The sequence below is a fragment of the Ostrinia furnacalis genome, unplaced genomic scaffold, assembly GCF_004193835.3.
Source record: "Ostrinia furnacalis isolate ACB-3 unplaced genomic scaffold, ASM419383v2 OfSCF0389, whole genome shotgun sequence".
NCBI lineage: Eukaryota > Metazoa > Arthropoda > Insecta > Lepidoptera > Crambidae > Ostrinia > Ostrinia furnacalis.
The window spans coordinates 431,045-456,312 of NW_021130628.1; the positions used below are offsets into that span (position 1 = coordinate 431,045).

The following is a 25,268-nucleotide window of genomic DNA, read 5'->3' on the forward strand; positions in this document are numbered from 1 at the left end:
TACGGATGCGCGTTTTGACAGCTCATAACAAGTAAACAGAGTATCTAAATTTATCTAATAGATTGTTTGTCCTTCGTTTCATTGTTTAATCCACTGTCTAGACAAAGACATTTAGGCTGGGTTGCACCATCTTACTTTGACTTTGACAAACGTCAATAATCTGTCAAATTCCATACAAAATGCACCGGTTATCAGTACTCAGCCTTAGTAACCAACTAATCCAAGTTTCTCTTAAACAAACTCTTAAATCTACTTTTCTAAATAAACATAAACATACAAATTCAAAAAGTTTATTGCATGTCACATTACAAGATGCTAAATATACATACATGTTTGTACATTGTCGTTATCAAAGCCCAGATGCGGAAGATAAAATTAGCTACTCCTTGAGTCCTCGTAACCGTAATGATACATTTCCCGTCCACGAGACGACCGTTTATATCATTCCACTGCTATATACAGGTAAAACAATGTTGTACAGAGACAGACTGGTTGACTCATACCCATATATAAAAATCTTCAATCGTTATCATTGAGTGGTTTGGTATGATTCATCCAATCACTAAAAGGTTGTGCTACTATTGCTTTTTGATTACAGTATTTTACCGACTTAAGTAGCAGTCTATTCTATTCGTATTAGAGGTAGGTTATCAGATTTAGGTTTAGGATTAATCGATAAAATAATTATTCTTTGTGATGTCATAGCCTATGTGATTAGGACGTCATTCACATACTTAACAAGTTACGGATGATATAAATACAATATGTATAGATACGATACGAGTATGTATTTATAATTAGGTGAGATATTGCAAAGGGACGTGTACAAGTGCCCTAAAAAGGGCTAAGTAGGCATGAATAAATATTTTGAGTTTGATTTTGAATGCATTAATCTGATGTGCTATCGGCTGTACACACGGCTACACTGTTAACTATCCGTTTCCGTTTTTGCTCTCGCTCTCATCAAATGGCTAGTCTTTGCGATAGAACGAGACGACATGACAGACAATGGATAGTTAACACTGTTGCGGATGGTATAATAATTAAAACTTAAGACAAAGTAGCTATGTGCCAAAACGGTGTCTGCTCAATCTATTTGTGTCTATAATGATTTAAATCTAAAGAAGCTCGGTCCCATTTTTGTAAAATCTTTTTGGACACAGCTTGCCATAAGCTAAAAGACTGTCTGGTTATACCCAATTTTTTTGTGATCCATTGAGAAAGTCAACTGAACAGCTATTAATTTACTTTATCGTACACAGATGCAACTACTTCTGCACTGGCCTAGTTTGCGCGAAGTGGCAAGAACGGTGGCTATTCGTCAAGGACACTTTCTTCGGCTACATCAGGCCTCGGGATGGCATTATCAAAGGAGTCATGCTCTTTGATCAGGGGTAAGTCCACTCTATAACTCAGCACAGTTAGTTACGTTTGTCCGTTGTTGTATCCTTGTATCTCAGGAGTGGTTTTGTACAACTTTTGATCCGAATCCGTCAAAATACGGATCTAAAGTCCAGTCGCCGAGCAGATAGAATTTCGTACAATGACCCCAAGCTACCCATCCATTGCATTGCTGCCGCGCTCGCACACTCACTGCGGCCGCCCGTCGCATAGTCGCGACAGCAATATAATTACGCGCGAGCGATAAAGATGGGTAGCTTGAGGTCGTTGTACGAAATTATATCTGCTTGGCGACCGGACTTTAGAAAACTAACTAGAGAAATCAGATGATGGAAATCGAATCAAGTTAAAAGTAAACTGCCATACAAATGGTTCTATGGCTACTCCGTACCATATTTCACGGATTAGAACCTGACGTAGTGCAAAAGTAAACTCCTAAATTTTTCCAATAAAAATCGTCGTTCATTCCAATAAAGCTAGCAGTCTACTAGGACAAAAAATCAACCTTCACTAATTCGAATTATTATTGGTGGCTAGGTCCAGTGCATTTCAACAGACATTCATCAGTATTGCGTCCAAATTATTTGATTGCTTAGTGATACTTTACTCAAATATACTCCAAATAAATAGATTCTTACATAAAACGCAATGATGTGATTTACCTTACAGTTTACTCATAGAGTTATTTTATTTCATGCAGCCGAAGGACAGTGAGTACTCAGAAAAAGGCGCATCATTAACAAAAGTGTTAAAACGTAACATTTGTTGTTTTCCGTGTTAACGTGTCCGTCAAAAAGTGTTCATTGTTCATATTTGTATTTTTTAACAAACGATTAACTGCTCATCGTTAATGTATTAATTGAATACATTATTCATGAACGAAACATTCTTTTATTTATTGTTTACATAACCCATTTCGATAAGCTATCTCTAATAAATTATCTCGTTATGTTTTAATTTATGAGAGGGAATTCTTTCACTTAAGACTCGTCATATTATAAGAGTCTCTGCACACTACAGAATTTTTATCGGCCTATAGTTTGTTCGGCTGCTAATTTGTATGAAGAATCGGCCGATACCAAATCGATGTAGTGCGTACTTCCATACTTGTTCGTACTGATTAAGCTAAAGGCTGACAAAAAATCTATAGTCTTCGAGGACGCTTAATAGAGAGGGGATCAAAATAAGAGCTCTTTCAAATTAGACATTTTGACGGCCGAATACTGAAACACTACTCAAATCTGTCACTCAGCTGACGGGCTCCTTTTAAGTATCCTTCAATTTTAAATGGTATTCTCAAACGCTACTCAACGGATTTGAAGCCGTGATCAGCTAAGCAGCTCTCAAATGTTTACATAATGGCAACATTTACCAAAAAAAGTATGTTTTCATTTACACAAATGATAACTTTACGTCTTTTATCCATTACACGCAGCATCGTTTAGTTATGTATTGTCTTTTATGGAAATATAATCAATCAACTTAACATAGAACAGTTTATTTTTAGTTTCTATTATATATAAATCTCGTTTTATCATATAAAAATAATAATGCTTGCATTTTTATTTAATTAAAAAAATGCATGTCAGTCTATTGTTGTCAAAGTGTAAACAAACTTTATTTTAAATGTGTGCAATTGATTTCGTGAATTAAATTGCTAAAATATTTTTATAGTCGTGAAAGAAAAGTGGTTCACGATGTGTTAATGTATTTGTCGAAGAGAAATACTAAGGGTTCGGACAATATTTTCATTGAATAATGTTTCCGACAAAGGTTGTCAAATTGACTGACATGTTTATCGTATGGTACAGTCCACTATGAAAATTAGCTGTAGTCTGTTTCAACTACCTATTTTAAAGTTTTTTGTCACTTTCTAAGTTTTGAATTTTATGGAATTGGGAAAGAAGTACCGAGTTTGAAGCGTTCATGAGCAGACATTGCAGTTGAATATTCATGTTCTGAATTTGATTATTGATGAATAATAAAATAAATCCTACTAGCTCGATTGATGGTTTCATTTAATTTATTTAAACCAGGTTATCTTTAATAATATTTTTCGTTAATTTATGAAAATATCAAATTAGCCCGTAATCCTGAATCCTGATACATAAATTTAGCCTATTAAATAATTTAACACATGTACGACTATACTCAGTGTTGCACTATCAAATGCAATTGAAGCGCCTCTGTGCCAGGGTTTTTATGTTCCTGGTCAGGCTATACATATAATAATTATTGCTACTACAAAGCCGTGTGACCAGTGTAGGGAGTGTACGCCAAATCCTCCATTTGCTTCGGGTACATTGGAGCATGATCCTCCAGTGGAAACTAAACGATCTGTAGTTTAACTTCAGCTTCTTTCATTAACGCCGCAACGCGCGGGCCCACCGCGGTAGGAGGACCGCCATCTTGTCGCCGGCATCTTGTGCTCGGCGCGCGACAAGATGGCCGCTCGCTAGTTATAAACTTCTACATCTGATGATGATGATGGGACACTACAAATAATATTGCCAAATAAGCACTTCCTATACTTTTTCTATACTAATTAAAACTTAATTTCCTTATAGCCCGAGACTTCACCGCCCCAAATGTCCACCATTCCTTCGCGCCAGCCAGGCGAGCCACACCTGTAGCTACTTTCGTTGATGGCTCCTCTTACATGTCAGCGGTCGCAGACGCCATGGAATCAGCCAAGGAAGAAATCTTCATAGCCGACTGGTGGCTCAGCCCTGAGATTTATATGAAGAGACCAGCACTCAATGGAAACTACTGGAGGCTGGACACCATTTTGAAGAGAAAGGCTGTAAGTAGTTTTGGTATAAACTTGTCCTATCCAATGAATGGTTTACTGTGTTATTTATTTTCTTAAGGACTAGGTACTACCTACTTTCTAAAATTAATTATTTCATATTGTTATATTATTTTCTTGTTACGGCTATCAAAATAATAACGGAGGTATGCATATAACATCGTTTGAATCGTGAGTACTTAGTAGTAGTAGTAGTTTGAAACTCCCTACAAAATAGAGTTAAAAAAAATAGTGACCTGTTTGTATAGTAGGGTTGGAAATTGTAGTCTGTGACTTCATATCACATTTTTAAGCTTATTATTAGAGCGGTCGAAAACATTATTTCTCTTATCTAACTTGAAACATACTCATTCATTTGTCTTATATTCCAATGAGGAGCGTCCTTTCTTGTCTTTATTTACCATTTTTTTTCTGCTGACAGATTGAATAAAATCAGCTGTAGCTACACCTTCCTTTGTATGATAGATATCTCTGAGAAAAATCTGCTGGATTTGATCCCTTCTCACTGAACTGATGTATCTTTCAGAGAACATCTACTGTTCTCTGAAAGATACATCCTTATAAATTCTTTGAGAATCTAAAAGTCAATCTACCCATGTAAGAAAGAAACTGGCTTCCTCAACCGCACATTAAATTTCTGCTTCAACACACATTGTCGCATAGCAGTTTAAAGCTGCTTTCTACTAAAGCACGGTCCGTGAGCACGTAGAATTTTGTCCAATGACCCCTAGCTACCCATCCTTATCGCTCGCGCGTAATTATATTGCTGTCGCGACTGTGCGACGGGCGCCCGCAGTGAGTGTGCGAGCGCTATAGCAACATAATTACGCGCGAGCGATAAGGATGGGTAGCTTTGGGTCATTGGACAAATTTCTACGTGCTCATGGACCAGGCTTTATCACAAATAACTTCTGGAGGGGATACAATATAGTGGTCGATCCCCACATCAACGGGCGGGGAAGGGGCCCGTTGGATTCTAAAAGCTAGCGAGCTGTGCGTAGTGTAAGACTGTGCGAGCTATTCTGATGGGACCATCAGGTTACATTAACATTGCCCGGGAGTTTTATTTGGACCTAGTCCATCCGGCGTCGGCGCCACGATCACGAGTCAAGTCAGGGACACGATATTTTATTTTTATTTTATTTTGTTAGGAAAAAACAATTAACGAAATGGCGGAATGTTAAATAAAAAAAATCCCTCGGTATAGAATTCGTTAGGTAAAAAAACAATCAATAAAAAAAACAGACACTAAAAATTAAAATAATTAAAAATTGAAAAGTTAGTGTCTGCCTCAGCTCTGAACTGAAACTCGGTCATCCAGATATTATATCAGCGAAATAGGATAGGATGTGTATCTAGTAGCGCACCAGCCTCTACCTTGATAATCTGACGTATTCTTCTATATTTTAGGCTCAAGGAATCAAAGTATTTATTATGCTCTACAAGGAAGTAGAGATGGCACTTGGTATCAACAGCTTCTACAGCAAAAGTCGCCTGGTCGGGGAGAACATCAAGGTAAAATACTATAGGGCTTAACTCATTCAATGCCTGAGGGGAGAGCTACGGGAGGGGTAATATTGTGATCAGGGATGTTATGGATATCCGATATGGTAACCGTAACCGAAACTTTCGGATATCCGAAATAAAAAAATATCCGAAACCGTAACCGATTAAAAAGTTTCGGATAGTTTCGGGTGTAGGCATTTTAAAAATTGTTTTTGTATAGCATTATATGTAAAGGCATAACAGCCTGATTTACCTTTATAATGCCATCTATCATACATTTTTATTTTTTATTACTTTTTATTCGATGTAAAGTTTGCGGCCACTAATGTACCGTGTTGGACAACTATTTCAGATTGCATCCTAAAGCACAGATATCCGTAACCGTAACCGAAACTTTCGGATATCCGAAATAAAAAAATATAAGAATATTTTTATACCGAAACCGGTATAAAAATATTCCTATATCCGTAACCGTATCCATAACCGAAACTACACATCCATAACCGAAACTACATATCCATAACATCCCTAATGAGGGCTATCGTTTTTATACTTAACAGTTGGCACCTCTGGCGATTGACAGGACCTTACTCTACAGTGGCGCCATCTTGATGAATGCAAATACGATAGTCCTCCTACCACTTTAGCGCTCACAAGTTGGCGCCACTGTCTACGCTACTAGCAAGTGACAGGACCTTACTCTACAGTGGCGCTAACTGGTGAGCGCTAAAACGATAGCCCTCATTGACATATTATAATGTGACAGGGCATGCAAATCTGAAGTGTCGCTGAGATTTGACCGTCACAAAATTACCCTCCCGTGCCGCTTCCATACCTCAGGCACTGACTGAGTTGAGAGCTAGAAATATAATTTACATATTTCAAACTGGATTGTAATCATAACTTATTTTAGTGTAAACTGCACTAAATTTCCTTTAAATTGCAATAGTTAAAGTTCTACAAAAATTTAGTTTTCGTTTCCTTGAATTTTCTTCTGGGCCACCCTGTACCTTCGCTAAAAAAACTTTCTCTATGTAAAATCCGCTCGCACAGTCGCGACAGCAATAATATAAGGAGAAGGAGCGATAAGGATGGGTTGGGTAGCTCGGGGTCATTGGACAAAATTCTGTGCTCGGCGACCGGACTTACATATTATTAATCTGTTATTATCAAAATTAGTCGGCCAATTCCAAAATTGTAATACAAAGAATTATAACGTAGGTTTTCCGTCATCCAGACCACGCGAAGGCGGGCGTGTTCTTCTGGGCTCATCATGAGAAGATTGTCTGCGTGGACCAGAGCGTCGCGTTCGTCGGCGGCATCGACCTCTGCTACGGTCGCTGGGATGATGATAAACACAGGTAAAATAATATTTTCTTGTTATCTTTTCCTTTTTCCCATTTATTGGCGTTCTTCTGGGCTCACCACGAGAAGATTGTCTGCGTGGACCAGAGCGTCGCGTTCGTGGGCGGCATCGACCTCTGCTACGGTCGCTGGGATGATGATAAACACAGGTAAAGAAGTATTTTCTTCTTATCTTTTTCTCCTTATCTTTATTGATAAGTATAGAAGATCGTCTGCGTGGAGTTTGTGGGCGGCATCGATCTCTGCTACGGTCGCTGGGATGATGATTAACACAGGTAAAGAAGTATTTTCTTCTTTTTCTCCTTATCTTTATTTTTTTCTTATCTTTATTCATAAGTATAGAAGATTGTCTGCGTGGACCAGAGCGTCGCGTTCGTGGGCGACATCGATCTCTGCTACGGTCGCTGGGATGATGATAAACACAGGTATAGATATATTTTCTTACTGTCGTTTCCTTATCCCCATTTATTGGCGTTTTTTAAAAAAAAAAAACGCCATATACTGTACCAAATATAAGGAAAGGCTGAAACATCACACAAACCAACTCGCTAGAGAAATAGTGGAACAAATCCACAAGACTGATGGTGGCAGTTTGCCACAAGATGGCAAATATTACAGTTGGACCAAAGATGCTAGTGGCTTGGACTGAATATTGGAAGGCTGGACTAGATTGCTACGTGGATTAGTAAAAACCGAGGGAGAGAATTTACTGGAATACCCCTCCTCATGAACACAAACAAAAAAGCAAGACAAAACATCTGATTATGACCTAAGTCGATTGCAGATATAAAAAGGGGAAAAAAAAATTTATTGGCGTTCTTCTGGGCTCACCGCGAGAAGATAGCTAGATTCTGCGTCGACTAGAGCGTGGCATTTGTGGGTAGCACCGATCTCTGCTACGGTCGCTGGAATGATGATAAACACAGGTATAGCCTGACCAGGAACATAAAAACCCTCGCCATGTTGCGGAAAACTAATGGTACTAATTTCTTTTAATGGCAACAGTAACTGAAAACTTCATTTACATGTCACCTTGCATGTCAGTCTATTTTTGTCAAAGTGTAAACAAACTTTATTTTAAATGTTTGCAATTGATTTTGTGAATTAAATTGCTAAAATATTTTTATAATCGTGAAAGAAAAGTGGTTCACTATGTGTTAATGTATTTGTCGAAGAGAAATACTAAGGGTTCGGACAATATTTTCATTGAATAATGTTTCCGACAAAGGTTGTCAAATTGACTGACATGTTTATCGTATAGTACAGTCCACTATGAAAATTAGCTGTAGTCTGTTTCAACTACCTATTTTAAAGTTTTTTGTCACTTTCTAAGTTTTGAATTTTATGGAATTGGGAAAGAAGTACCGAGTTTGAAGCGTTCATGAGCAGACATTGCAGTTGAATATTCAAGTTCTGAATTTGATTATTGATGAATAATAAAATAAATCCTACTAGCTCGATTGATGGTTTCATTTAATTTATTTAAACCAGGTTACCTTTAATAATATTTTTCGTTAATTTATGAAAATATCAAATTAGCCCGTAATCCTGAATCCTGATACATAAATTTAGCCTATTAATTTAACACATGTACGACTGTACTCAGTGTTGCACTATCAAATGCAATTGAAGCGCCTCTATGCCAGGGTTTTTATGTTCCTGGTCAGGCTATAAAGAAGTATTTTGTTCTTATCTTTTCTCCTTATCTTTATTTTTTTTCTTATCTTTATTCATAAGTATAGAAGATTGTCTGCGTGGACCAGAGCGTCGCGTTCGTGGGCGTCTCTCTCCCTCGCTCTCTCTCTCTCCCTCACTCTCTCTCTCCCTCTCTCCCTCTCTCTCTCTCTCTCTCTCTCTCTCCCTCTCTCTCTCTCTCTCTCTCTCTCTCTCTCTCCCTCACTCTCTCTCTCTCATATTTTGTAGGTGGCATCGATCGCTGCTGCTGATATTTTCTTCTTGTATCTTCTCCTTTTTTTCATCGGTAAGGCCGCTAATGCTAGTGAGGAAGAACACTAGCGTCATTGAAACGTCATCGTCTCGTCAGCGCCTTCATCGCATCGTCAACACTGCACAGCTCTAAAAAAATCTTATCGATATCTACCACAACCACTTCTTCTTTCTTTTTCTTTTTCTTTTTTCAGCCAAATGACGTCCACTGCTGGACAAAGGCCTTCCCCAAGGTGTCCACAATGAACGGTCCTGCGCTGCCCGCATCCAGGCTCTTCCCGCGACCTTTACCAGATCGTCGGTCCACCTAGTAGGAGGCCTGCCCACGCTACGTCTTCCAGCCCGTGGTCGCCACTCGAGAACTTTCCTGCCCCAACGGCCATCGTCTCTACGAGCTATGTGCCCCGCCCACTGCCACTTGATTTTAGCAATTCTGCGAGCTATGTCGGTTACTTTGGTTCTCCTGCGGATCTCCTCATTTCTGATTCGATCACGCAGGGAAACTCCGAGCATAGCCCGCTCCATCGCCCTTTGGGTGACCTTGAGCCTTCTTATGAGGCCCAACCACAACCACTAAGGCGATGATAAACAGCCACTAAGGCGATGATAAACAGGTAAATAGCCCTTTTATCATCCAGCTTTTTCTTCTTATTCTGACTGGTAAGTTGAGAAGATCGGCATCGATCTATTACGGTCAATAGGACGATGATAAACATAGGTAATCGTGTATTTTTATCTGTCGATTGATTTTGACTGAAAAGTCATGGTTTCTTGCCTGATGAACGATGAGTGCCTTATCTTAAGCCATTTTCAAGATATAACACTATAAATAATAACAATACCCACTTGCCTCCAGGTTGACAGACCTCGGCAACATAACGCAGCCGGCAAACGCTATACGAATGAAGAAAAAGACCTCTAGCTCTCCAGGCGGTGGCATCTGTCTGCCCTACTCCAACGGAATCGAGGCCGCTTTGGAACTGGCCAAGAGCTCTAAAGACATCGTGATCGGGTTGAATGAGTAAGTTAAGCTATTATTCTTTAGGTTTATTTATGATAATGTTGTTACATGTTTGTCAATTTGTGAATTTTTCTACGGCCAACTGAGTAAGATTTGGCCTTCCCTTGCAGTTAAGCTTGGTACATAGCTAGGGCTATACAAGAGTTATAATCTGAAGTAGAACTCAGTTTTCCAAGAACGAGCAGAAATGAGGAAAACTATTATTAAATGTAAACCTTGCGAGTTAAAATAAATCAAAAGTCAGAGAATTCGACGTTTCCTCAATAACAAAATTATTTGACTTTTCATATACTTAGATCACTCAAAGCCTTTTTCTTCCCAATAAGCTTGGCTTACTTAGATGCTGGATAACTTGGAATTGGCAGTTGGCTATTTTGATTCTAACTTAAAACTATTTTTTCCACAGCATGACCCCCATAGAAACTACAGCAGACACACCTAACGGGTCAACAGGCGAGGAATCCCAATCCGAATGCGCTCCAGCCAACCTACCAGTGCTAGAACCTGGAGACCAGCTCCTCATCAACTCTGCCAAAACCCAAACAACTGATCTATCCAAGTTCGAAACACCTGAAGTCCAAAAACGGAACGTGCTCAACAAAATCACTGACAGAGGCAAAGACATCATCAGTATAATCTACCCTCCGTATGAAGAAGAAAGGAACGAGCAGAAATTTGATGATTCTGAACGAAAAAAGGCCGAAAAGTACGCTTTATCCAACGACCAAATATTACTAACTGACGCGTTAGGGTTGACGCCAAATGCAGTTAGTAGAGGGGTCAGTCAGCCGACACCTTTAGCTCAAGTGGTGGAGGGAAGGGTGATCACAGAAAAAACTAAAGAGGCATTGGAGGACGTTGAAGGAAACTCGAAACTGTGGATCGGAAAGGACTACACTAACTTTATCGTTAAAGACTTTAATAATTTAGATCTGCCTTTTGTAGGTAAGTTGAATTTAGGCTGAGTTGCGCCACTTAACTTTAATCATAACAATAACGATAACCGGTGTTTTTTCTATGGAGTTTGACAGATTTTTGACGTTTGTTATCTACACTAATATTATAAAGAGGAAAACTTTGTTTGTTTGTTTAGTTGTAATGGATAGGCTCAAAAACTACTGGACCGATTTTAAAAATTCTTTCACCATTCGAAAGCTACATAACTCACGAGTAGCATAGGCTAAATTTTGTTTTGGAAAAAAATAGGATCCCGTAAAATATTTGGGATTTTCATAAGACGTGGAAAAGCGCCATCTATCGTCATTGGTTAAAATCTTCTTGCGCCTGACAAAAATTTTTGAGGTACGTAAATATTCATGAAGGCAAAGCTGTCAAACGCCATCTATCGACATCATTAGTAAATTAGTAACTAAATATTACATGTACTATGAATAGCGCTGTTCGTAAATAATATTGAAAATTTAATAAATAAAGATATTTTATGTAACTGAACCATTCACTGTATGTACCTATTTGAATCATTCACTGTGTTTAAACGAGCAAATCAAAGTGTTAATTAGTGACTTTTTACAAACTTCCTTGCAAATTCTTACTATGTGCCGCCATCTACCGAGATGAATATTAGGGTACGGTTCAGCGGCGGACAAATGGGATGGGCGCGTGGGCGATTGTAGTTAAATAGGATAAGAATTACCTACTTCGTTTTTATTTTCTGTATGTAATTTGTTAATTTTTTGGTAGGGTCTTTATTTTAATTACTTAGGTTGGTAGGTACTTACTTATTTGATTTTAATGATAATTACTATAGGTACGTATAATTTTAGTAGAAAGAAAGGTCATTGAATGACTAAGTGACTCACTCACTCATCACGAAGTCTCTCAGAAACTACAAGTCTCAAAAGAGTTCTCAGGGGTTAATGGTCTATTCCACCTGGCTTTATTTATTTATTTATTTATTTAATGAGCAACATAATAAGCTTACAGAAAACCCAAAGCGCTTACATGTTTAGTCACCACATCATCTTTGATCACCAAGATGATCAAAGTGGACTCCAGTTAAATTATATTTTTAGTGTTCTTTGATCACCATAAATAAATCATACCTCTGAATTGTCACATACATGTCCAATTTGTTTATTGCGGTTTTTAGAAAATATCAAAAATGTTACAAAACAAAATATGTAGTACAACAATTGGACATGTGACTATTCAGAGGAGGTGTGATTTGTTTGTAGATGATCAAAGGACACTAAAATAATAATTTAATATAGGAGGTGTACTCCTTTTAGAACGTAGGTAGTCACTAAGACGAAATTTTGCAAAATTCAACCCTTATGGGAGTTAAAAAGGGGGTTAGAAGTTTGTATTACAGTCCTCGGTTTTTAAAGTAAGAGACTTGAAAGTTAAAGTGTATGCTCACTATGGTCTCTAGATATTGTGGAGGTGTACATATACTGTTCGGTACACTGTGGTACTGTGTACACATCGGTTTGCCGACGATATTGTGGTCATGGCAGAATCGTTGGAAGATCTTGGCACAATGCTCGAAGACCTTAATCGATTTTCCCAACAGGTAGGCCTAAAGATGAACATGGACAAAACGAAGCTTATGTCGAATGTCCATGTTGCGCCCTACCCAGTTTCAGTTGGGAGCTCAATTCTCGAGATTGTCGACAAGTAGGTATGTCTACCTCGGACAAACGATCCAGCTAGGTAGGTCCAATTTCGAGAAGGAGGTCAATCGTCGAATCCAACTCGGCTGGGCAGCGTTCGGAAAACTACGCAACATCTTTTCGTCCAAAATACCTCAATGCCTGANCCTATAAAAAAAGGCGGACGGAGTCTCATCAACAAAATACTGTGACATTAGGTTACACCAGCTCGCCTGTACGTACAGGCCGGCACGCACACATTCACACCCTGTTACACCACTTCGAGTGCAAACTTCACATAGTTGACACATTTAGGCGGCGAAAAATAAAACAAATAACGTCATGTCTTGTGTGGTGAAATGGTGTAAAAACCGTTCTGATCGAACGAATAAAAGTCAAGGAATCACATTTCACAGGTAAACTAATAATTCAATCACTTATTTCCCGATTTTATAAACATTAAAATATTAAAATCAAATGTCATTCACCCGAAAANCACCCCTAATGGAGTAAAACGAGGTCCACGCGTACGAAGTCGCGGGCGTCCGCTAGTAGTTAAAATAAAATTGTGCAACCCAGCCTTAGTATTTAAATAATTTAAGAATATCCTAGCAGTGTAGTTTAGCAAGGCAATCAGAAGGTACTTAGCCTCTTGATTGGGCTATTTGTGTATGATTTTGTGGTATATCTTCTGTCTGTATTGCAAAAAATACATACCTACATAAAGCCAAAATAATTTACATTGGCCTTATACGAAAGCATGTCTTTGACTAAATTCGTAAACTAATCTATACTTCTATACTAATATTATAAATGCGAAAGTAACTCTGTCTGTTTGTCTCTCTTTCACGCCTAAACCACTGAACCGATTTTGATGAAATTTGGCATAGAGATAGTTTGAGTCCCGGGAAAGGACATAGGATAGTTTTGATCCCGGTTTTTGAAACAGGGACGCGCGCGATAAAGTTTTTCTGTGACAGACAAAATTCCACGCGGGCGAAGCCGCGGGCGGAAAGCTAGTAAATAATATATTATCCAATTTCAGACTTAGTGGACAGAAACACAACGCCTAGAATGCCTTGGCACGACGTCGGGGTTATGGTGCAAGGCGCGGCTGCGAGAGATGTTGCGAGGCACTTTATTCAAAGATGGAATGCCATAAAACTCGAAAAAGCAAGGTAAATACAACTTTATGCACATTGATATAGAGTTCAAAATTAATTGGAATGGTTAGAAAGTATCCATAGAGTGAATATATCATTCTTGTTTCAAAATCATAAACCTTCATCTTAATCTCAGAAAGTTAAAAGAGTTCTTTGACTTGCTGTAGTTTTGTTCTTCTTTAGAATCATCGCTAATATTGTGGTGTTTCTAATTTAACTTTTGCATTCTAATTTTAGCTAAACGTATCGTTCTCACTGTCTGTACCTTATAAGCAAGTCGAACCTTAATTTCGAACTCCTCCTATGTTCTTCTGATTAATTTCGTTGCGGGTCCAATGACAGTTTAACTTTCCCCCGGGACAAACTTGACCTTCACTGGTTGGGTTTTTGTGACGGTCAAGCTGTAGATCCTGGCTACACAGGAGTTGCAGTGGTGGGAACGAGAGGTGGGAATAGTCCCGTGTCTGTACCTAACATCTTTTCATACCATGTTTAATTGTAATTAAATGATTAATGGTTGAAGTTACTTTTATCTTCTTTTTTTTTCATTTCAGACAAAACATCAGTTACCCGTACTTACTTCCAAAATCGTACACAAACATCAAACCACTTCAAGATCTGAACCATAAGCTGAACGTAGATATCAACAATATGACATGCCAGGTAAGCAACTCAAAAATAACGTTTTACTTTAATTGCAGCACATCTCATGTATTACATTAAAAACCGTAGTAGGTATCTAATTGAGTTCTATTCTAACAGCTATAATTGCAAGTCTTTTTAGTTTAGGCTTTCAGTTGGTTGGCAGACAGTGACATTGCCGTTAATGTCACTGTCACTTCCTACTGGCGAACACAGTGGCGCCAACTAGTGAGCTCTGAAGCGGTAGGAGGGATTAGGGACATGTCAATTGCCAGTGGTGCCAACTGTTTAATATAAGAAGGATAGCCCTCATTGGGGGAGACCCTATGTCCAACAGAAGGCTGAGGCTGGTGATAAAGATGTTAATTTGCATGTGACTTACACGCATAATTTATTTATTGAAATTTGATACATTCAGCTTCAAATTAAGAGGGTTACACATTGGCCTTGAAAGTTTCTAAAGGTATTAACTCAGTTTTATTCCTACAGGTGCTTCGAAGCGTTTCCAGCTGGTCCTGCGGTTTCTTAGACCCGGATACAGTGGAACAGAGCATCCACGAGGCGTACGTGAATACCATCACCAGCGCGCAGAACTACATCTACATAGAAAACCAGTTCTTCATCACACTGTCGAGAACCAACCCTAATGTTAGGAACCAGGTATGGAGATAGCCCAATGACAAGTGTCCTCTACAAGTATTATACTTGTTAAAGTACGGCCAACTAGCAGCGATACAAAAGGTCGATACGACTGTCGAGTTGACAATTTTATCTGTCTCTTCCCATCTTGTGTATTTGTCGTAATGTCTCGTTCTACCGTCAAAATATGTCAAAGTCAGACGGGTTCACCCATGACTTTGGGTTTGTTTACATTTAGTATCGCTTCTCGTTGGCCGTACTTTAGTTAAATTTGTTCATATAATCCAACGATTATGAAACTTTAAGTAAAAAAAATCAAAAACTACTTACCCAGTATTGATAGTAACGCCCTCCTGTAAATTTCTTAATTAAATGTATTAAGGTTGTCTAACGTGGCAGTTATCGGAACTAATAAATAAATATTGATGACATTGTCATAACTGGAATGGTTCAGTGTCGGACATCTATGAATTTTCTTCTGCTTAGCCCAAAAGTTCACAGTTGGCAGTTTGTGCCTTCATGAAAACTTGCGCCGGCATCCGTTCGCTGAGTGAGTGGCGTCTCTTGAGGAACATTTTGTGTCGTCCTCTATTAAAGTAGTGACTTGGTCCTCTTTTAAAGTAATCCAAGGTGCCCTTAACATTTGTAACTTTATCTATTTACCCCTAAATCTGTCCCCAGATAGGCGAAGCGCTGTTCAACCGCATTATGTCAGCGCACAACAAGCAGGAAACGTTCCGGGTGTTCGTGGTGATGCCTCTACTGCCTGGTTTCGAAGGCGAGGTGGGCGCGCCCTCCGGAACCTCATTACATGCTGTCACTCACTGGAACTACCAGAGCATATCCAGGTAAAGACATGTTACACTGTGGTTGTTAATTGACTTTCAAAAAGAGGTTGAGGGACGCTACACTAGCGTCTTTCGACGCGACACTAAGTCAGCGTCTACGCGACACTGGCTCAGCGTCTACGCGACACTGGCTCGGCGTCTACGCGACACTGGCTCGGCGTCTACGCGACACTGGCTCGGCGTCTACGCGACACTGGCTCGGCGTCTACGCGACACTGGCTCGGCGTCTACGCGACACTGGCTCAGCGTCTACGCGACACTGGCTCGGCGTCTACGCGACACTGGCTCGGCGTCTACGCGACACTGGCTCGGCGTCTACGCGACACTGGCTCAACGTCTCCACGATGACAACGCAACGTTTTCGGAAAAGAAACGCAATATCTCACCCCGTTGTTCCGTTACCGATCCTAATCCGAAACTAAGACATACAAAGAGAGAGTCACCTGACTGCACGCCGTGCCGCACTGGAAATACCAGAGCTTCTGCAGGTGAAGATACTATACCATAGGGGAAGATACCATACCACGTCACAGATAGGCGAAGCGCTCTTTAACCGCATCATGTCAGCGCACAACAAGCAAGAAACCTTCCGGGTGTTCGTGGTGATGCCGCTACTGCCTGGTTTCGAAGGCGAGGTGGGCGCGCCCTCCGGGACCTCATTACATGCCGTCACTCACTGGAACTACCAGAGTATATCCAGGTAAATACATATTACACTGTGGTTGTTAATTGACCTTCAAAGAGAGGTTGAGGGACGCTACACTAGCGTCTTTCGACGCGACACTGGGTCGGCGTCTACGCGACACTGGCTCAGCGTCTACGCGACACTGGCTCATCGTGGCCACGATGACAACGCAACGTTTTCGGAAAAGTAACGCAACCCTCTAACCCCGTTGTTCCGTTACCGATCCATTTTTTTCCATTTCTGGATCAATCTACTGGATCCCATGCACTAGCTTTTTTGGACGTCTTTTCTGAGCGGCTGCTGAATATACTTGTTCGACAGCAGCTCAGCAATGGCTTCGTGGTGACCCTAAGCCGTCGACGCTGCGCAAGCGCTACTGAAATGAAAACTAAGACATACAAAGAGGGAGTCACCTGACTGCACGCCGTGCTGCACTGGAAATACCAGAGCTTCTGCAGGTGAAGATACTATATTTTAAGGCGTCACACATAGGCGAAGCACTGTTCAACCGCATAATGTCAGCGCACAACAAGCAAGAAACCTTCCGGGTGTTCGTGGTGATGCCGCTACTGCCTGGTTTCGAAGGCGAGGTGGGCGCGCCCTCCGGAACCTCGCTACATGCTGTCACTCACTGGAACTACCAGAGCATATCCAGGTAAAGACATTTACACCATGGTTGTTAATTGAGGGACGCTACACTAGCGTCTTTCGACGCGACTCTGGGTCAGCGTCTACGCGACACTGGCTCGGCGTCTACGCTACACTGGGTCAGCGTCTACGCGACACTGGCTCAGCGTCTACGCGACACTGGCTCGGCGTCTACTGGCTCATCGTGGCCACGATGACAACGCAACGTTTTCGGAAAAGTAACGCAACCCTCTAACCCCGTTGTTCCGTTACCGATCCAATTTTTTCCATTTCTGGATCATTCTACTGGATCCCATTCACTAGCGTTTTTCGACGTCTTTTCTGAGCGGCTGCTGAATAAACTTGTTCGGCAGCAGCTCAGCAATGGCTTCGTGGTGACCCTAAGCCGTCAACGCTGCGCAAGCGCTACTGAAATGAAAACTACGACACACAAAGAGGTAGTCACCTGACTGCACGCCGTGCCGCACTGGAAATACCAGAGCTTCTGCAGGTGAAGATACTATACCTTAGGGCGTGACACATAGGCGAAGCGCTCTTCAAGCGCATAATGTCAGCGCACAACAAGCAAGAAACCTTCCGGGTGTTCGTGGTGATGCCGCTACTGCCTGGTTTCGAAGGCGAGGTGGGCGCGCCCTCCGGAACCTCATTACATGCCGTCACTCACTGGAACTACCAGAGTATATCCAGGTAAATACATGTTACACTGTGGTTGTTAATTGACCTTCAAAGAGAGGTTGAGGGACGCTACACTAGCGTCTTTCGACGCGACACTGGGTCGGCGTCTACGCGACACTGGGTCAGCGTCTACGCGACACTGGCTCAGCGTCTACCGATCCAATTTTTTCCATTTCTGGATCATTCTACTGGATCCCATTCACTAGCTTTTTTCGACGTCTTTTCTGAGCGGCTGCTGAATATACTTGTTCGGCAGCAGCTCAGCAATGGCTTCGTGGTGACCCTAAGCCGTCGACGCTGCGCAAGCGCTACTGAAATGAAAACTAAGACATACAAAGAGGGAGTCACCTGACTGCACGCCGTGCTGCACTGGAAATACCAGAGCTTCTGCAGGTGAAAATACTATACCTTAGGGCGTGACACATAGGCGAAGCGCTCTTCAAGCGCATAATGTCAGCGCACAACAAACAGGAAACCTTCCGGGTGTTCGTGGTGATGCCGCTACTGCCTGGTTTCGAAGGCGAGGTGGGCGCGCCCTCCGGAACCTCATTACATGCCGTCACTCACTGGAACTACCAGAGTATATCCAGGTAAAGACATTTACACCATGGTTGTTAATTGAGGGACGCTACACTAGCGTCTTTCGACGCGACTCTGGGTCAGCGTCTACGCGACACTGGCTCGGCGTCTACGCACACTGGCTCAGCGTCTACGCGACACTGGCTCAGCGTCTACGCTACACTGGGTCAGCGTCTACGCGACACTGGCTCAGCGTCTACGCGACACTGGCTCAGCGTCTACGCGACACTGGCTCAGCGTCTACCGATCCAATTTTTTCCATTTCTGGATCAATCTACTGGATCCCATTCACTAGCTTTTTTCGACGTTTTTTCTGAGCGGCTGCTGAATAAACTTGTTCGGCAGCAGCTCAGCAATGACTTCGTGGTGACCCTAAGCCGTCGACGCTGCGCAAGCGCTACTGAAATGAAAACTAAGACGTTCAAAGAGGGAGTCACCTGACTGCACGCCGTGCTGCACTGGAAATACCAGAGCTTCTGCAGGTGAAGATACTATATTTTAAGGCGTCACACATAGGCGAAGCACTGTTCAACCGCATGTCAGCGCACAACAAGCAAGAAACCTTCCGGATGTTCGTGGTGATGCCGCTACTGCCTGGTTTCGAAGGCGAGGTGGGCGCGCCCTCGGGAACCTCATTACATGCTGTGACGCACTGGAACTACCAGAGCATATCCAGGTAAATACGTTACTCTAAATATTACATCGTTTCAACCTAGCTCCATCCCTGGAAGAAGATCCCTTATGGAATTCCATAATACTCAATACTTTATTGCTTCACCACATTCAATGACCCTACGCTGCCCGAATCCAGGTGTTTCCTGAAGCTTTCACTAGAGCAAATCCAGTTAAATACGTCACTCTAAATATGACATCGTTTCAACCTAGTGTCGTCCCTGGACAAAGGCTTTTAATCTTCACAACTGCACCTCGTTGCACGCGGTGACGCATTGACGTAGTCCCAATACTACCAGAGCATATCCAGGTGAATACGTCACGCTAAATATGACATCGTTTTAGCCTAGTTCCATCCCTAGACGAAGGTCCCACAAGGATTCCACAACGACCCTACGCTGCCCGAATCCAGGTGTTTCTTGCGGCTTTCACCAGATCTTCAGAGGTTGAGGGACACCCTCACACTAGCGTCTTTTGAGCGTCTTTATCTTGCCAGAACGCCCGCGCAGCGTCAATGCAACGTTGCCTCAGTGTCGCCTCGACGTAAACGCAAGTTTTTGTTTCGTAAAAGTAACGCAGCCCCCTCACGCTATTGCGTCACTTGTTCGATAGCCGCTCAGCAATGGTATCGCAGTAATCCTAAGCCGTCAAAGCTGCCCAAGCGCCGGTGAAACTATGACACTTGAAGAGAGAAGGTCACCTTGCGCACTGGAACTACCAGAGCGTATCCAGGTGAAGACAGACTATACTTTAAGGCTTCACACACACGTAGTGCTCTTCAATAGCATCATATCAGCGCACAACAAGCAGGAAACTTTCCGGGTGTTCGTGGTGATGGCACTACTGCCAGTATTTGCTTAAGTGTGCGGGGCACATAGCTTGTAGAACTGATGACCGTTGGGACAAAAAAGTTCTCGAATGGGGACTACGGAAGACGTAGTGTAGGGAGATCTCTCACTAGCTGGCTTGACGATCTGGTGAATTTCGTTCCTGTTCAATCCCAGTTTTTGTTGTCAAAACATATATATTTTTTTAATAGTGTATTTTTATTTAAACAGGAGCAAAGAAGCCATCCTCACGCGTCTCTACGAAGCCGGCATCGAGGACCCGTCCCAGTACATAACGTTCCACGGCCTCCGAACGCATTCCATCCTGGATGGAGAGCCTATCACGGAACTGGTGTACGTCCACTCCAAGCTGATGATAGCCGATGACAAGATCATCATCTGCGGCAGCGCAAATATCAACGATAGGTCTATGCTGGGGACGAGGGACTCGGAAATCGCTGTGTTGCTTGAGGTATGTAATGTATAAAATGTACTAGCTGTGCCCGCGACATCGTAAAAATCAAAATCAAAATCAAAAATATTTATTCAGTTTAGACCACAAGTGGCACTTATGAACGTCAATAGAAAATAATAAAAAAAGAAAAAGGTAGCCCTTATGGGGCACTTTACATGTCTCCTTATCTTTTGGGCCCTACCAGCGCTTCGAGACAAACATATGGCAAGTGCTGAGAAGAAACGCCGGAACAAACTCAGTCACCACTTATTGCCAGGAATTCATTCAGTCACCAAAATTGCCGTACGCGTGAAAACCCGTTTTTGCAACATTTTTCATTGTTGCTCTGTGTCTATTACTCGTAGCGTGTCTCGTATACCCTATAGCCTTCCACGATAAATGGGTTTTCTAACACCGAAATAATTTTTCAAATCGGACCAGTAGTTCCTGAGATTAGCGCGTTCAAGTAAACAAACAAACTCTTCAGCTTTATAATGTATAGATTAAGGCTGAGTTGCACCACCTAACTTTGACCGTCACTTTAACGATAACCGATGTTTTTTGTATGGAGTTTAACAGATTTTTGACGTTTGTCAAAGTTAAAGTAAGATAGTGCAACCCAGCCTTAGACATATTTTATAGGTCGCGCAGCGAAAGTTGAGGACAACAATGCAATACACTAATGTAATATTTGAATACAGAACACACCACATTACACTTCAAGTTCAAATATCATATGCTACCTCGCAGTTGCTAAATGTGTGCAAGCGAGACAGAAAGCACTTGTCAGTACGCAAGACGTCAGCGCAGAAAGCGTAAACAGACATAAATCTGTGCTTTTGTCGATGGCCTCAACTCTTGTTGCGCGACCTATACTCGAATCTTAATGACCACGACTGTACGAGTTTTAGCTTGAAAAGAGTCAAATCTATCTATCATAAAATAATTTAATTGATCATTACAAATACTGTTCGTCTGTGTTATTTACTTCAATAAATAAATCCAAATTCCAGGACGAAAAATTCATCGACGGGACCATGAACGGCAAAACCTTACCCAGCGGGCGTGTCGCGGGCGCACTGCGCAAGCGGCTTTTCCGGGAACACCTGGGACTACTGGGGGAGGACCTGGACTACTTCGGGATAGACATGGACGACCCCTGCTCTGACGAGTTCTATAAGAACGTTTGGCAGGCCACGTCGAGGAGGAATACCGATGTTTATGAAGAGGTAAGGCATATTTACGTAGCTGGTACTGGTACTTATAATATAGCTTCAGTGAACATCTATATCTACTGGGGGAGGACCTGGACTACCTCAGTATAAATATGGACGATCCTTGCTCCGATGAGTTTTATAAAAACATGCAGCAGGCCACGTCGAAGAGAAACACTGATGTATATGAAGAGGTAAGGCATATTTACGTAGCTGGTGCTGGTACTTATAATATAGCTTCAGTGAACATCTAAGACTACTGGGGGAGGACCTGGACTACCTCGGGATAAATATGGACGATCCTTGCTTCTTCTTATAAGAACGTTTGGCAGGCCACGTCGAGGAGGAATACCGATGTTTATGAAGAGGTAAGGCATATTTACGTAGCTGGTACTTATAATATAGCTTCAGTGAACACCTAGGACTACTGGGGGACGACCTGGACTACCTCAGCATAAATATGGACGACCCTTGCTAACACCTACACATCAAACAGAGAATGGGCAGCAGCGCTCTCTGAAAAACATCAATCTTTTAAACTGCGATCTCCAACCCGCCTGCCAAGCGTGGAGATTATGGCAAAACCCTCCACTATAGTGGAGGAGGCTCATAGTCCAGCAGTGGACTGTAAAGGGCTGTTGATGATGAACACCTAGGACTACTGGGGGAGGACCTGGACTACCTCGGGATAGACATGGACGACCCCTATTCCAATGAGTTCTATAACAACGTCTGGCAGGCCACGTCGAGGAGGAATACCGATGTATATGAAGAGGTAAGGCGTATTTACGTAGCTGGTACTTATAATATAGCTTCAGTGAACATCTAAGACTACTGGGGGAGGACCTGGACTACCTCGGGATAGACATGGATGACCCCTATTCCAATGAGTTCTATAACAACGTCTGGCAGGCCACGTCGAGGAGGAATACCGATGTTTATGAAGAGGTAAAGCATATTTACGTAGCTGGTACTAATATAGCTTTAGTGAACACCTAGGACTACTGGGGGAGGACCTGGACTATCTCGGGATAGACATGGACGACCCCTGCTCTGATGAGTTACAAGAATGTGTACAAGCCTCGTCCAAGAAGAACACATATGTTTATGAAGAGGTAACCCAAACCTTGCTACCACTCTTACGTAAAAGTGCCAGCTAGGTATGGGTCACCTATTCATTCTACTCAAATGCTGGGGCTGAATACCTTCCATCTTAGGCTGGGGAAGGACCTAAATTACCTCGGATGACCCCTGATTCGATTACTGACGTGTAGCCGACTAAGTGGAAGAGAAATACAAATGTTTATGAAGAGGTAGGATACTACTTACAAGTTGGCACTTATAATTCCTCTTCTGGGAGGATCTCGGACTCCTGGGGGAGGACCTGGACTACCTCGGCATAGACGAATGACCCCGTCTCGGATCACTTCTTTAAGGACGTTTCGCAGGCTACGTCGAAGATGAATACAGATGTTTATGAAGAGGTAAGGCATACTTACCTAATTTGCACTCGTAATTTTATTTATCTTCTGGGAGGATCTCGGACTCCTAAGAGAGGACCTGGACTACCTCAAATATGGATGATCCCTGCTCTGAAGAGTAACAAGGATGTGTACAAGCCTCGTCCAAGAAGAACACAGATGCTTATGAAGAGGTAACCCAAACCTTGCTAGCACTCTTACGTAAAAGTGCCAGCTAGGTATGGGTCACATCTTCATTCTACTTGGATGCTGGGGCAGGCTGAATATCTTTCATCTTAGGCTGCTGGGGAAGGACCTAGACTACCTCTGCATAAACGGATGATCCTGCTCGGATTACTTCTAAAAGAACATGTAGCACGCTGCGTCGAACAAGAATACTGATGTTTATGAAGAGGTGAGGCATACTTACCTACTTGGCACTCATAATTTATCTTCTGGGAGGATCTCGGACTTCTATAAGGACGTGTAGAAGGCTACGTGGAAAAGGAATACGGATGTTTATGTAGATGTAGAAATGCTAAATAAAATGAAGAATGTGTACAAGATGATGATGACGATAGGTTAGTCATAGTCGCAGACTTGTAACCTGCAGAAACCTAGAAAACTATAAATATTATCTACTATTTTTCGTTGCGAAAACGATGTTGTGTGTTTCCTAGCTGTAAAATATTGTAGATGGAAAGAAAGAAAGAAAGAAACATTTATTGCCATGGACATCACAAAAGACAAAAGAGGTAAAATGAAAAAAAAAAGCAAATAAGACAGAGGTGACATAAAACATACAATGAATGAGCAAGTAAACTAAGCAGTGCCACCCTGTCGCACAGCGAATGGGGGTAGAGGGAGTTTGAGACTTAATCCAGCACTAGATTTAATTACCTAGCCCTTCCCCAAGGATTTCCATAACGACCGCTCAGTCCTCTTCAAGGTTCTTCCCGCGACCTTCACCGGATCATCGGCCCACCTTTGTCCAACAGTGGACGTCATTTAGCTGAAACGAACTAATGATTACAAATTGCCTAACATTGCTTTTACTTATCCTCAGGTATTCCACTGCCTCCCCACCGACTCAGTCCACACGTTCGCCGAACTAAAGAAATACCAAGAAGAGAACGGCCGCGGGCTTTGGCATTCTGACCGCGCGCTAGCTAACAGAAAAATCGACCTTATACGCGGGTATTTAGTCGACTTACCGCTTATGTTCCTGTGCAACGAAGTGCTGACTCCGCGACAAGCTTCGGTGGAAGGCATGATGCCTACAGCTTTATGGACGTAGTATTTGGTATACAGGGTGTGAAATACCCTTAACGGAGCCTGAAATTACGCTTGATGATAGGAAAAGAAGTCGTTTAAAGAATAATAATACAATTACTGCCGGTATTTTTAAGTAGTAGACAAATAAATAAAGATTAAGGATATTGACATTACTTACTATATTAATTTCAATCTTAAAAATATTAAACTATTTTCATTATTTATCTCTGCATTTTTATAAGGAAATTATAAATTTGTGACATTACTATTTTTGAATTAAACTCATCGAATTATTGATAATTTCATAGCTATTGAAAATTGGATTTAAAACATAAATGTATTCTTTCCATGATACTTCTATTAATTAATAATTGATGTCAACATCCCTGCGTACAGCACTTACACACAAAAACACAAATCCAAACAAAAACACTGTAAACAAAAAACTAGGCATTGTTTTTTTTACATACTAATTTATTGTACATTCACAATTTTATTTACTAAGAGGTTTTTAATTAGTTATTTAAACTCAATCAAAAAATATCTTATTTAAAATTGTTATGATGTAAACCCTGTGAATGGGTCTTAATTTATACGTACCAAATAGATGAATTTTAGGTAAATACTAATTAGAGCCTCTACAAGATCTCCGAGTAAAGTTTTAAGTAGTTACTTCCTGATTAACACTATTTTTGAATCGTCATTTAACTTTATTTGAAAAATGAAATTGTCATTATGACATATACCTACCATATAAATTGTCTATGTGCCAATTTTATTCTTCAGTTAAAAGTTATTGAAAAATCCACCCTTAGCAAGTGAAATT

General features: G+C 41.4%; 1 protein-coding gene across 1 annotated transcript in view; it reads left to right on the plus strand.

The window, feature by feature from the left end:
• Pld (Phospholipase D) overlaps positions 1 to 24,859 on the plus strand; it is a 29,956-nt gene extending 5,097 nt beyond the window's left edge. The window contains exons 7-21 of the mRNA XM_028317493.1: positions 1,263 to 1,394; positions 2,102 to 2,129; positions 3,663 to 3,672; positions 3,969 to 4,204; positions 5,621 to 5,725; positions 6,938 to 7,077; positions 9,885 to 10,049; positions 10,456 to 10,994; positions 13,707 to 13,839; positions 14,379 to 14,487; positions 14,956 to 15,126; positions 15,787 to 15,953; positions 20,271 to 20,511; positions 21,507 to 21,722; positions 24,234 to 24,859. Coding sequence (XP_028173294.1) covers positions 1,263 to 1,394; positions 2,102 to 2,129; positions 3,663 to 3,672; positions 3,969 to 4,204; positions 5,621 to 5,725; positions 6,938 to 7,077; positions 9,885 to 10,049; positions 10,456 to 10,994; positions 13,707 to 13,839; positions 14,379 to 14,487; positions 14,956 to 15,126; positions 15,787 to 15,953; positions 20,271 to 20,511; positions 21,507 to 21,722; positions 24,234 to 24,464 — 2,623 coding nt within the window. The 3' untranslated portion in view covers positions 24,465 to 24,859. The remainder of the gene's footprint in view (positions 1 to 1,262; positions 1,395 to 2,101; positions 2,130 to 3,662; positions 3,673 to 3,968; positions 4,205 to 5,620; positions 5,726 to 6,937; positions 7,078 to 9,884; positions 10,050 to 10,455; positions 10,995 to 13,706; positions 13,840 to 14,378; positions 14,488 to 14,955; positions 15,127 to 15,786; positions 15,954 to 20,270; positions 20,512 to 21,506; positions 21,723 to 24,233) is intronic.
• Positions 24,860 to 25,268: the final 409 nt, after the last annotated feature.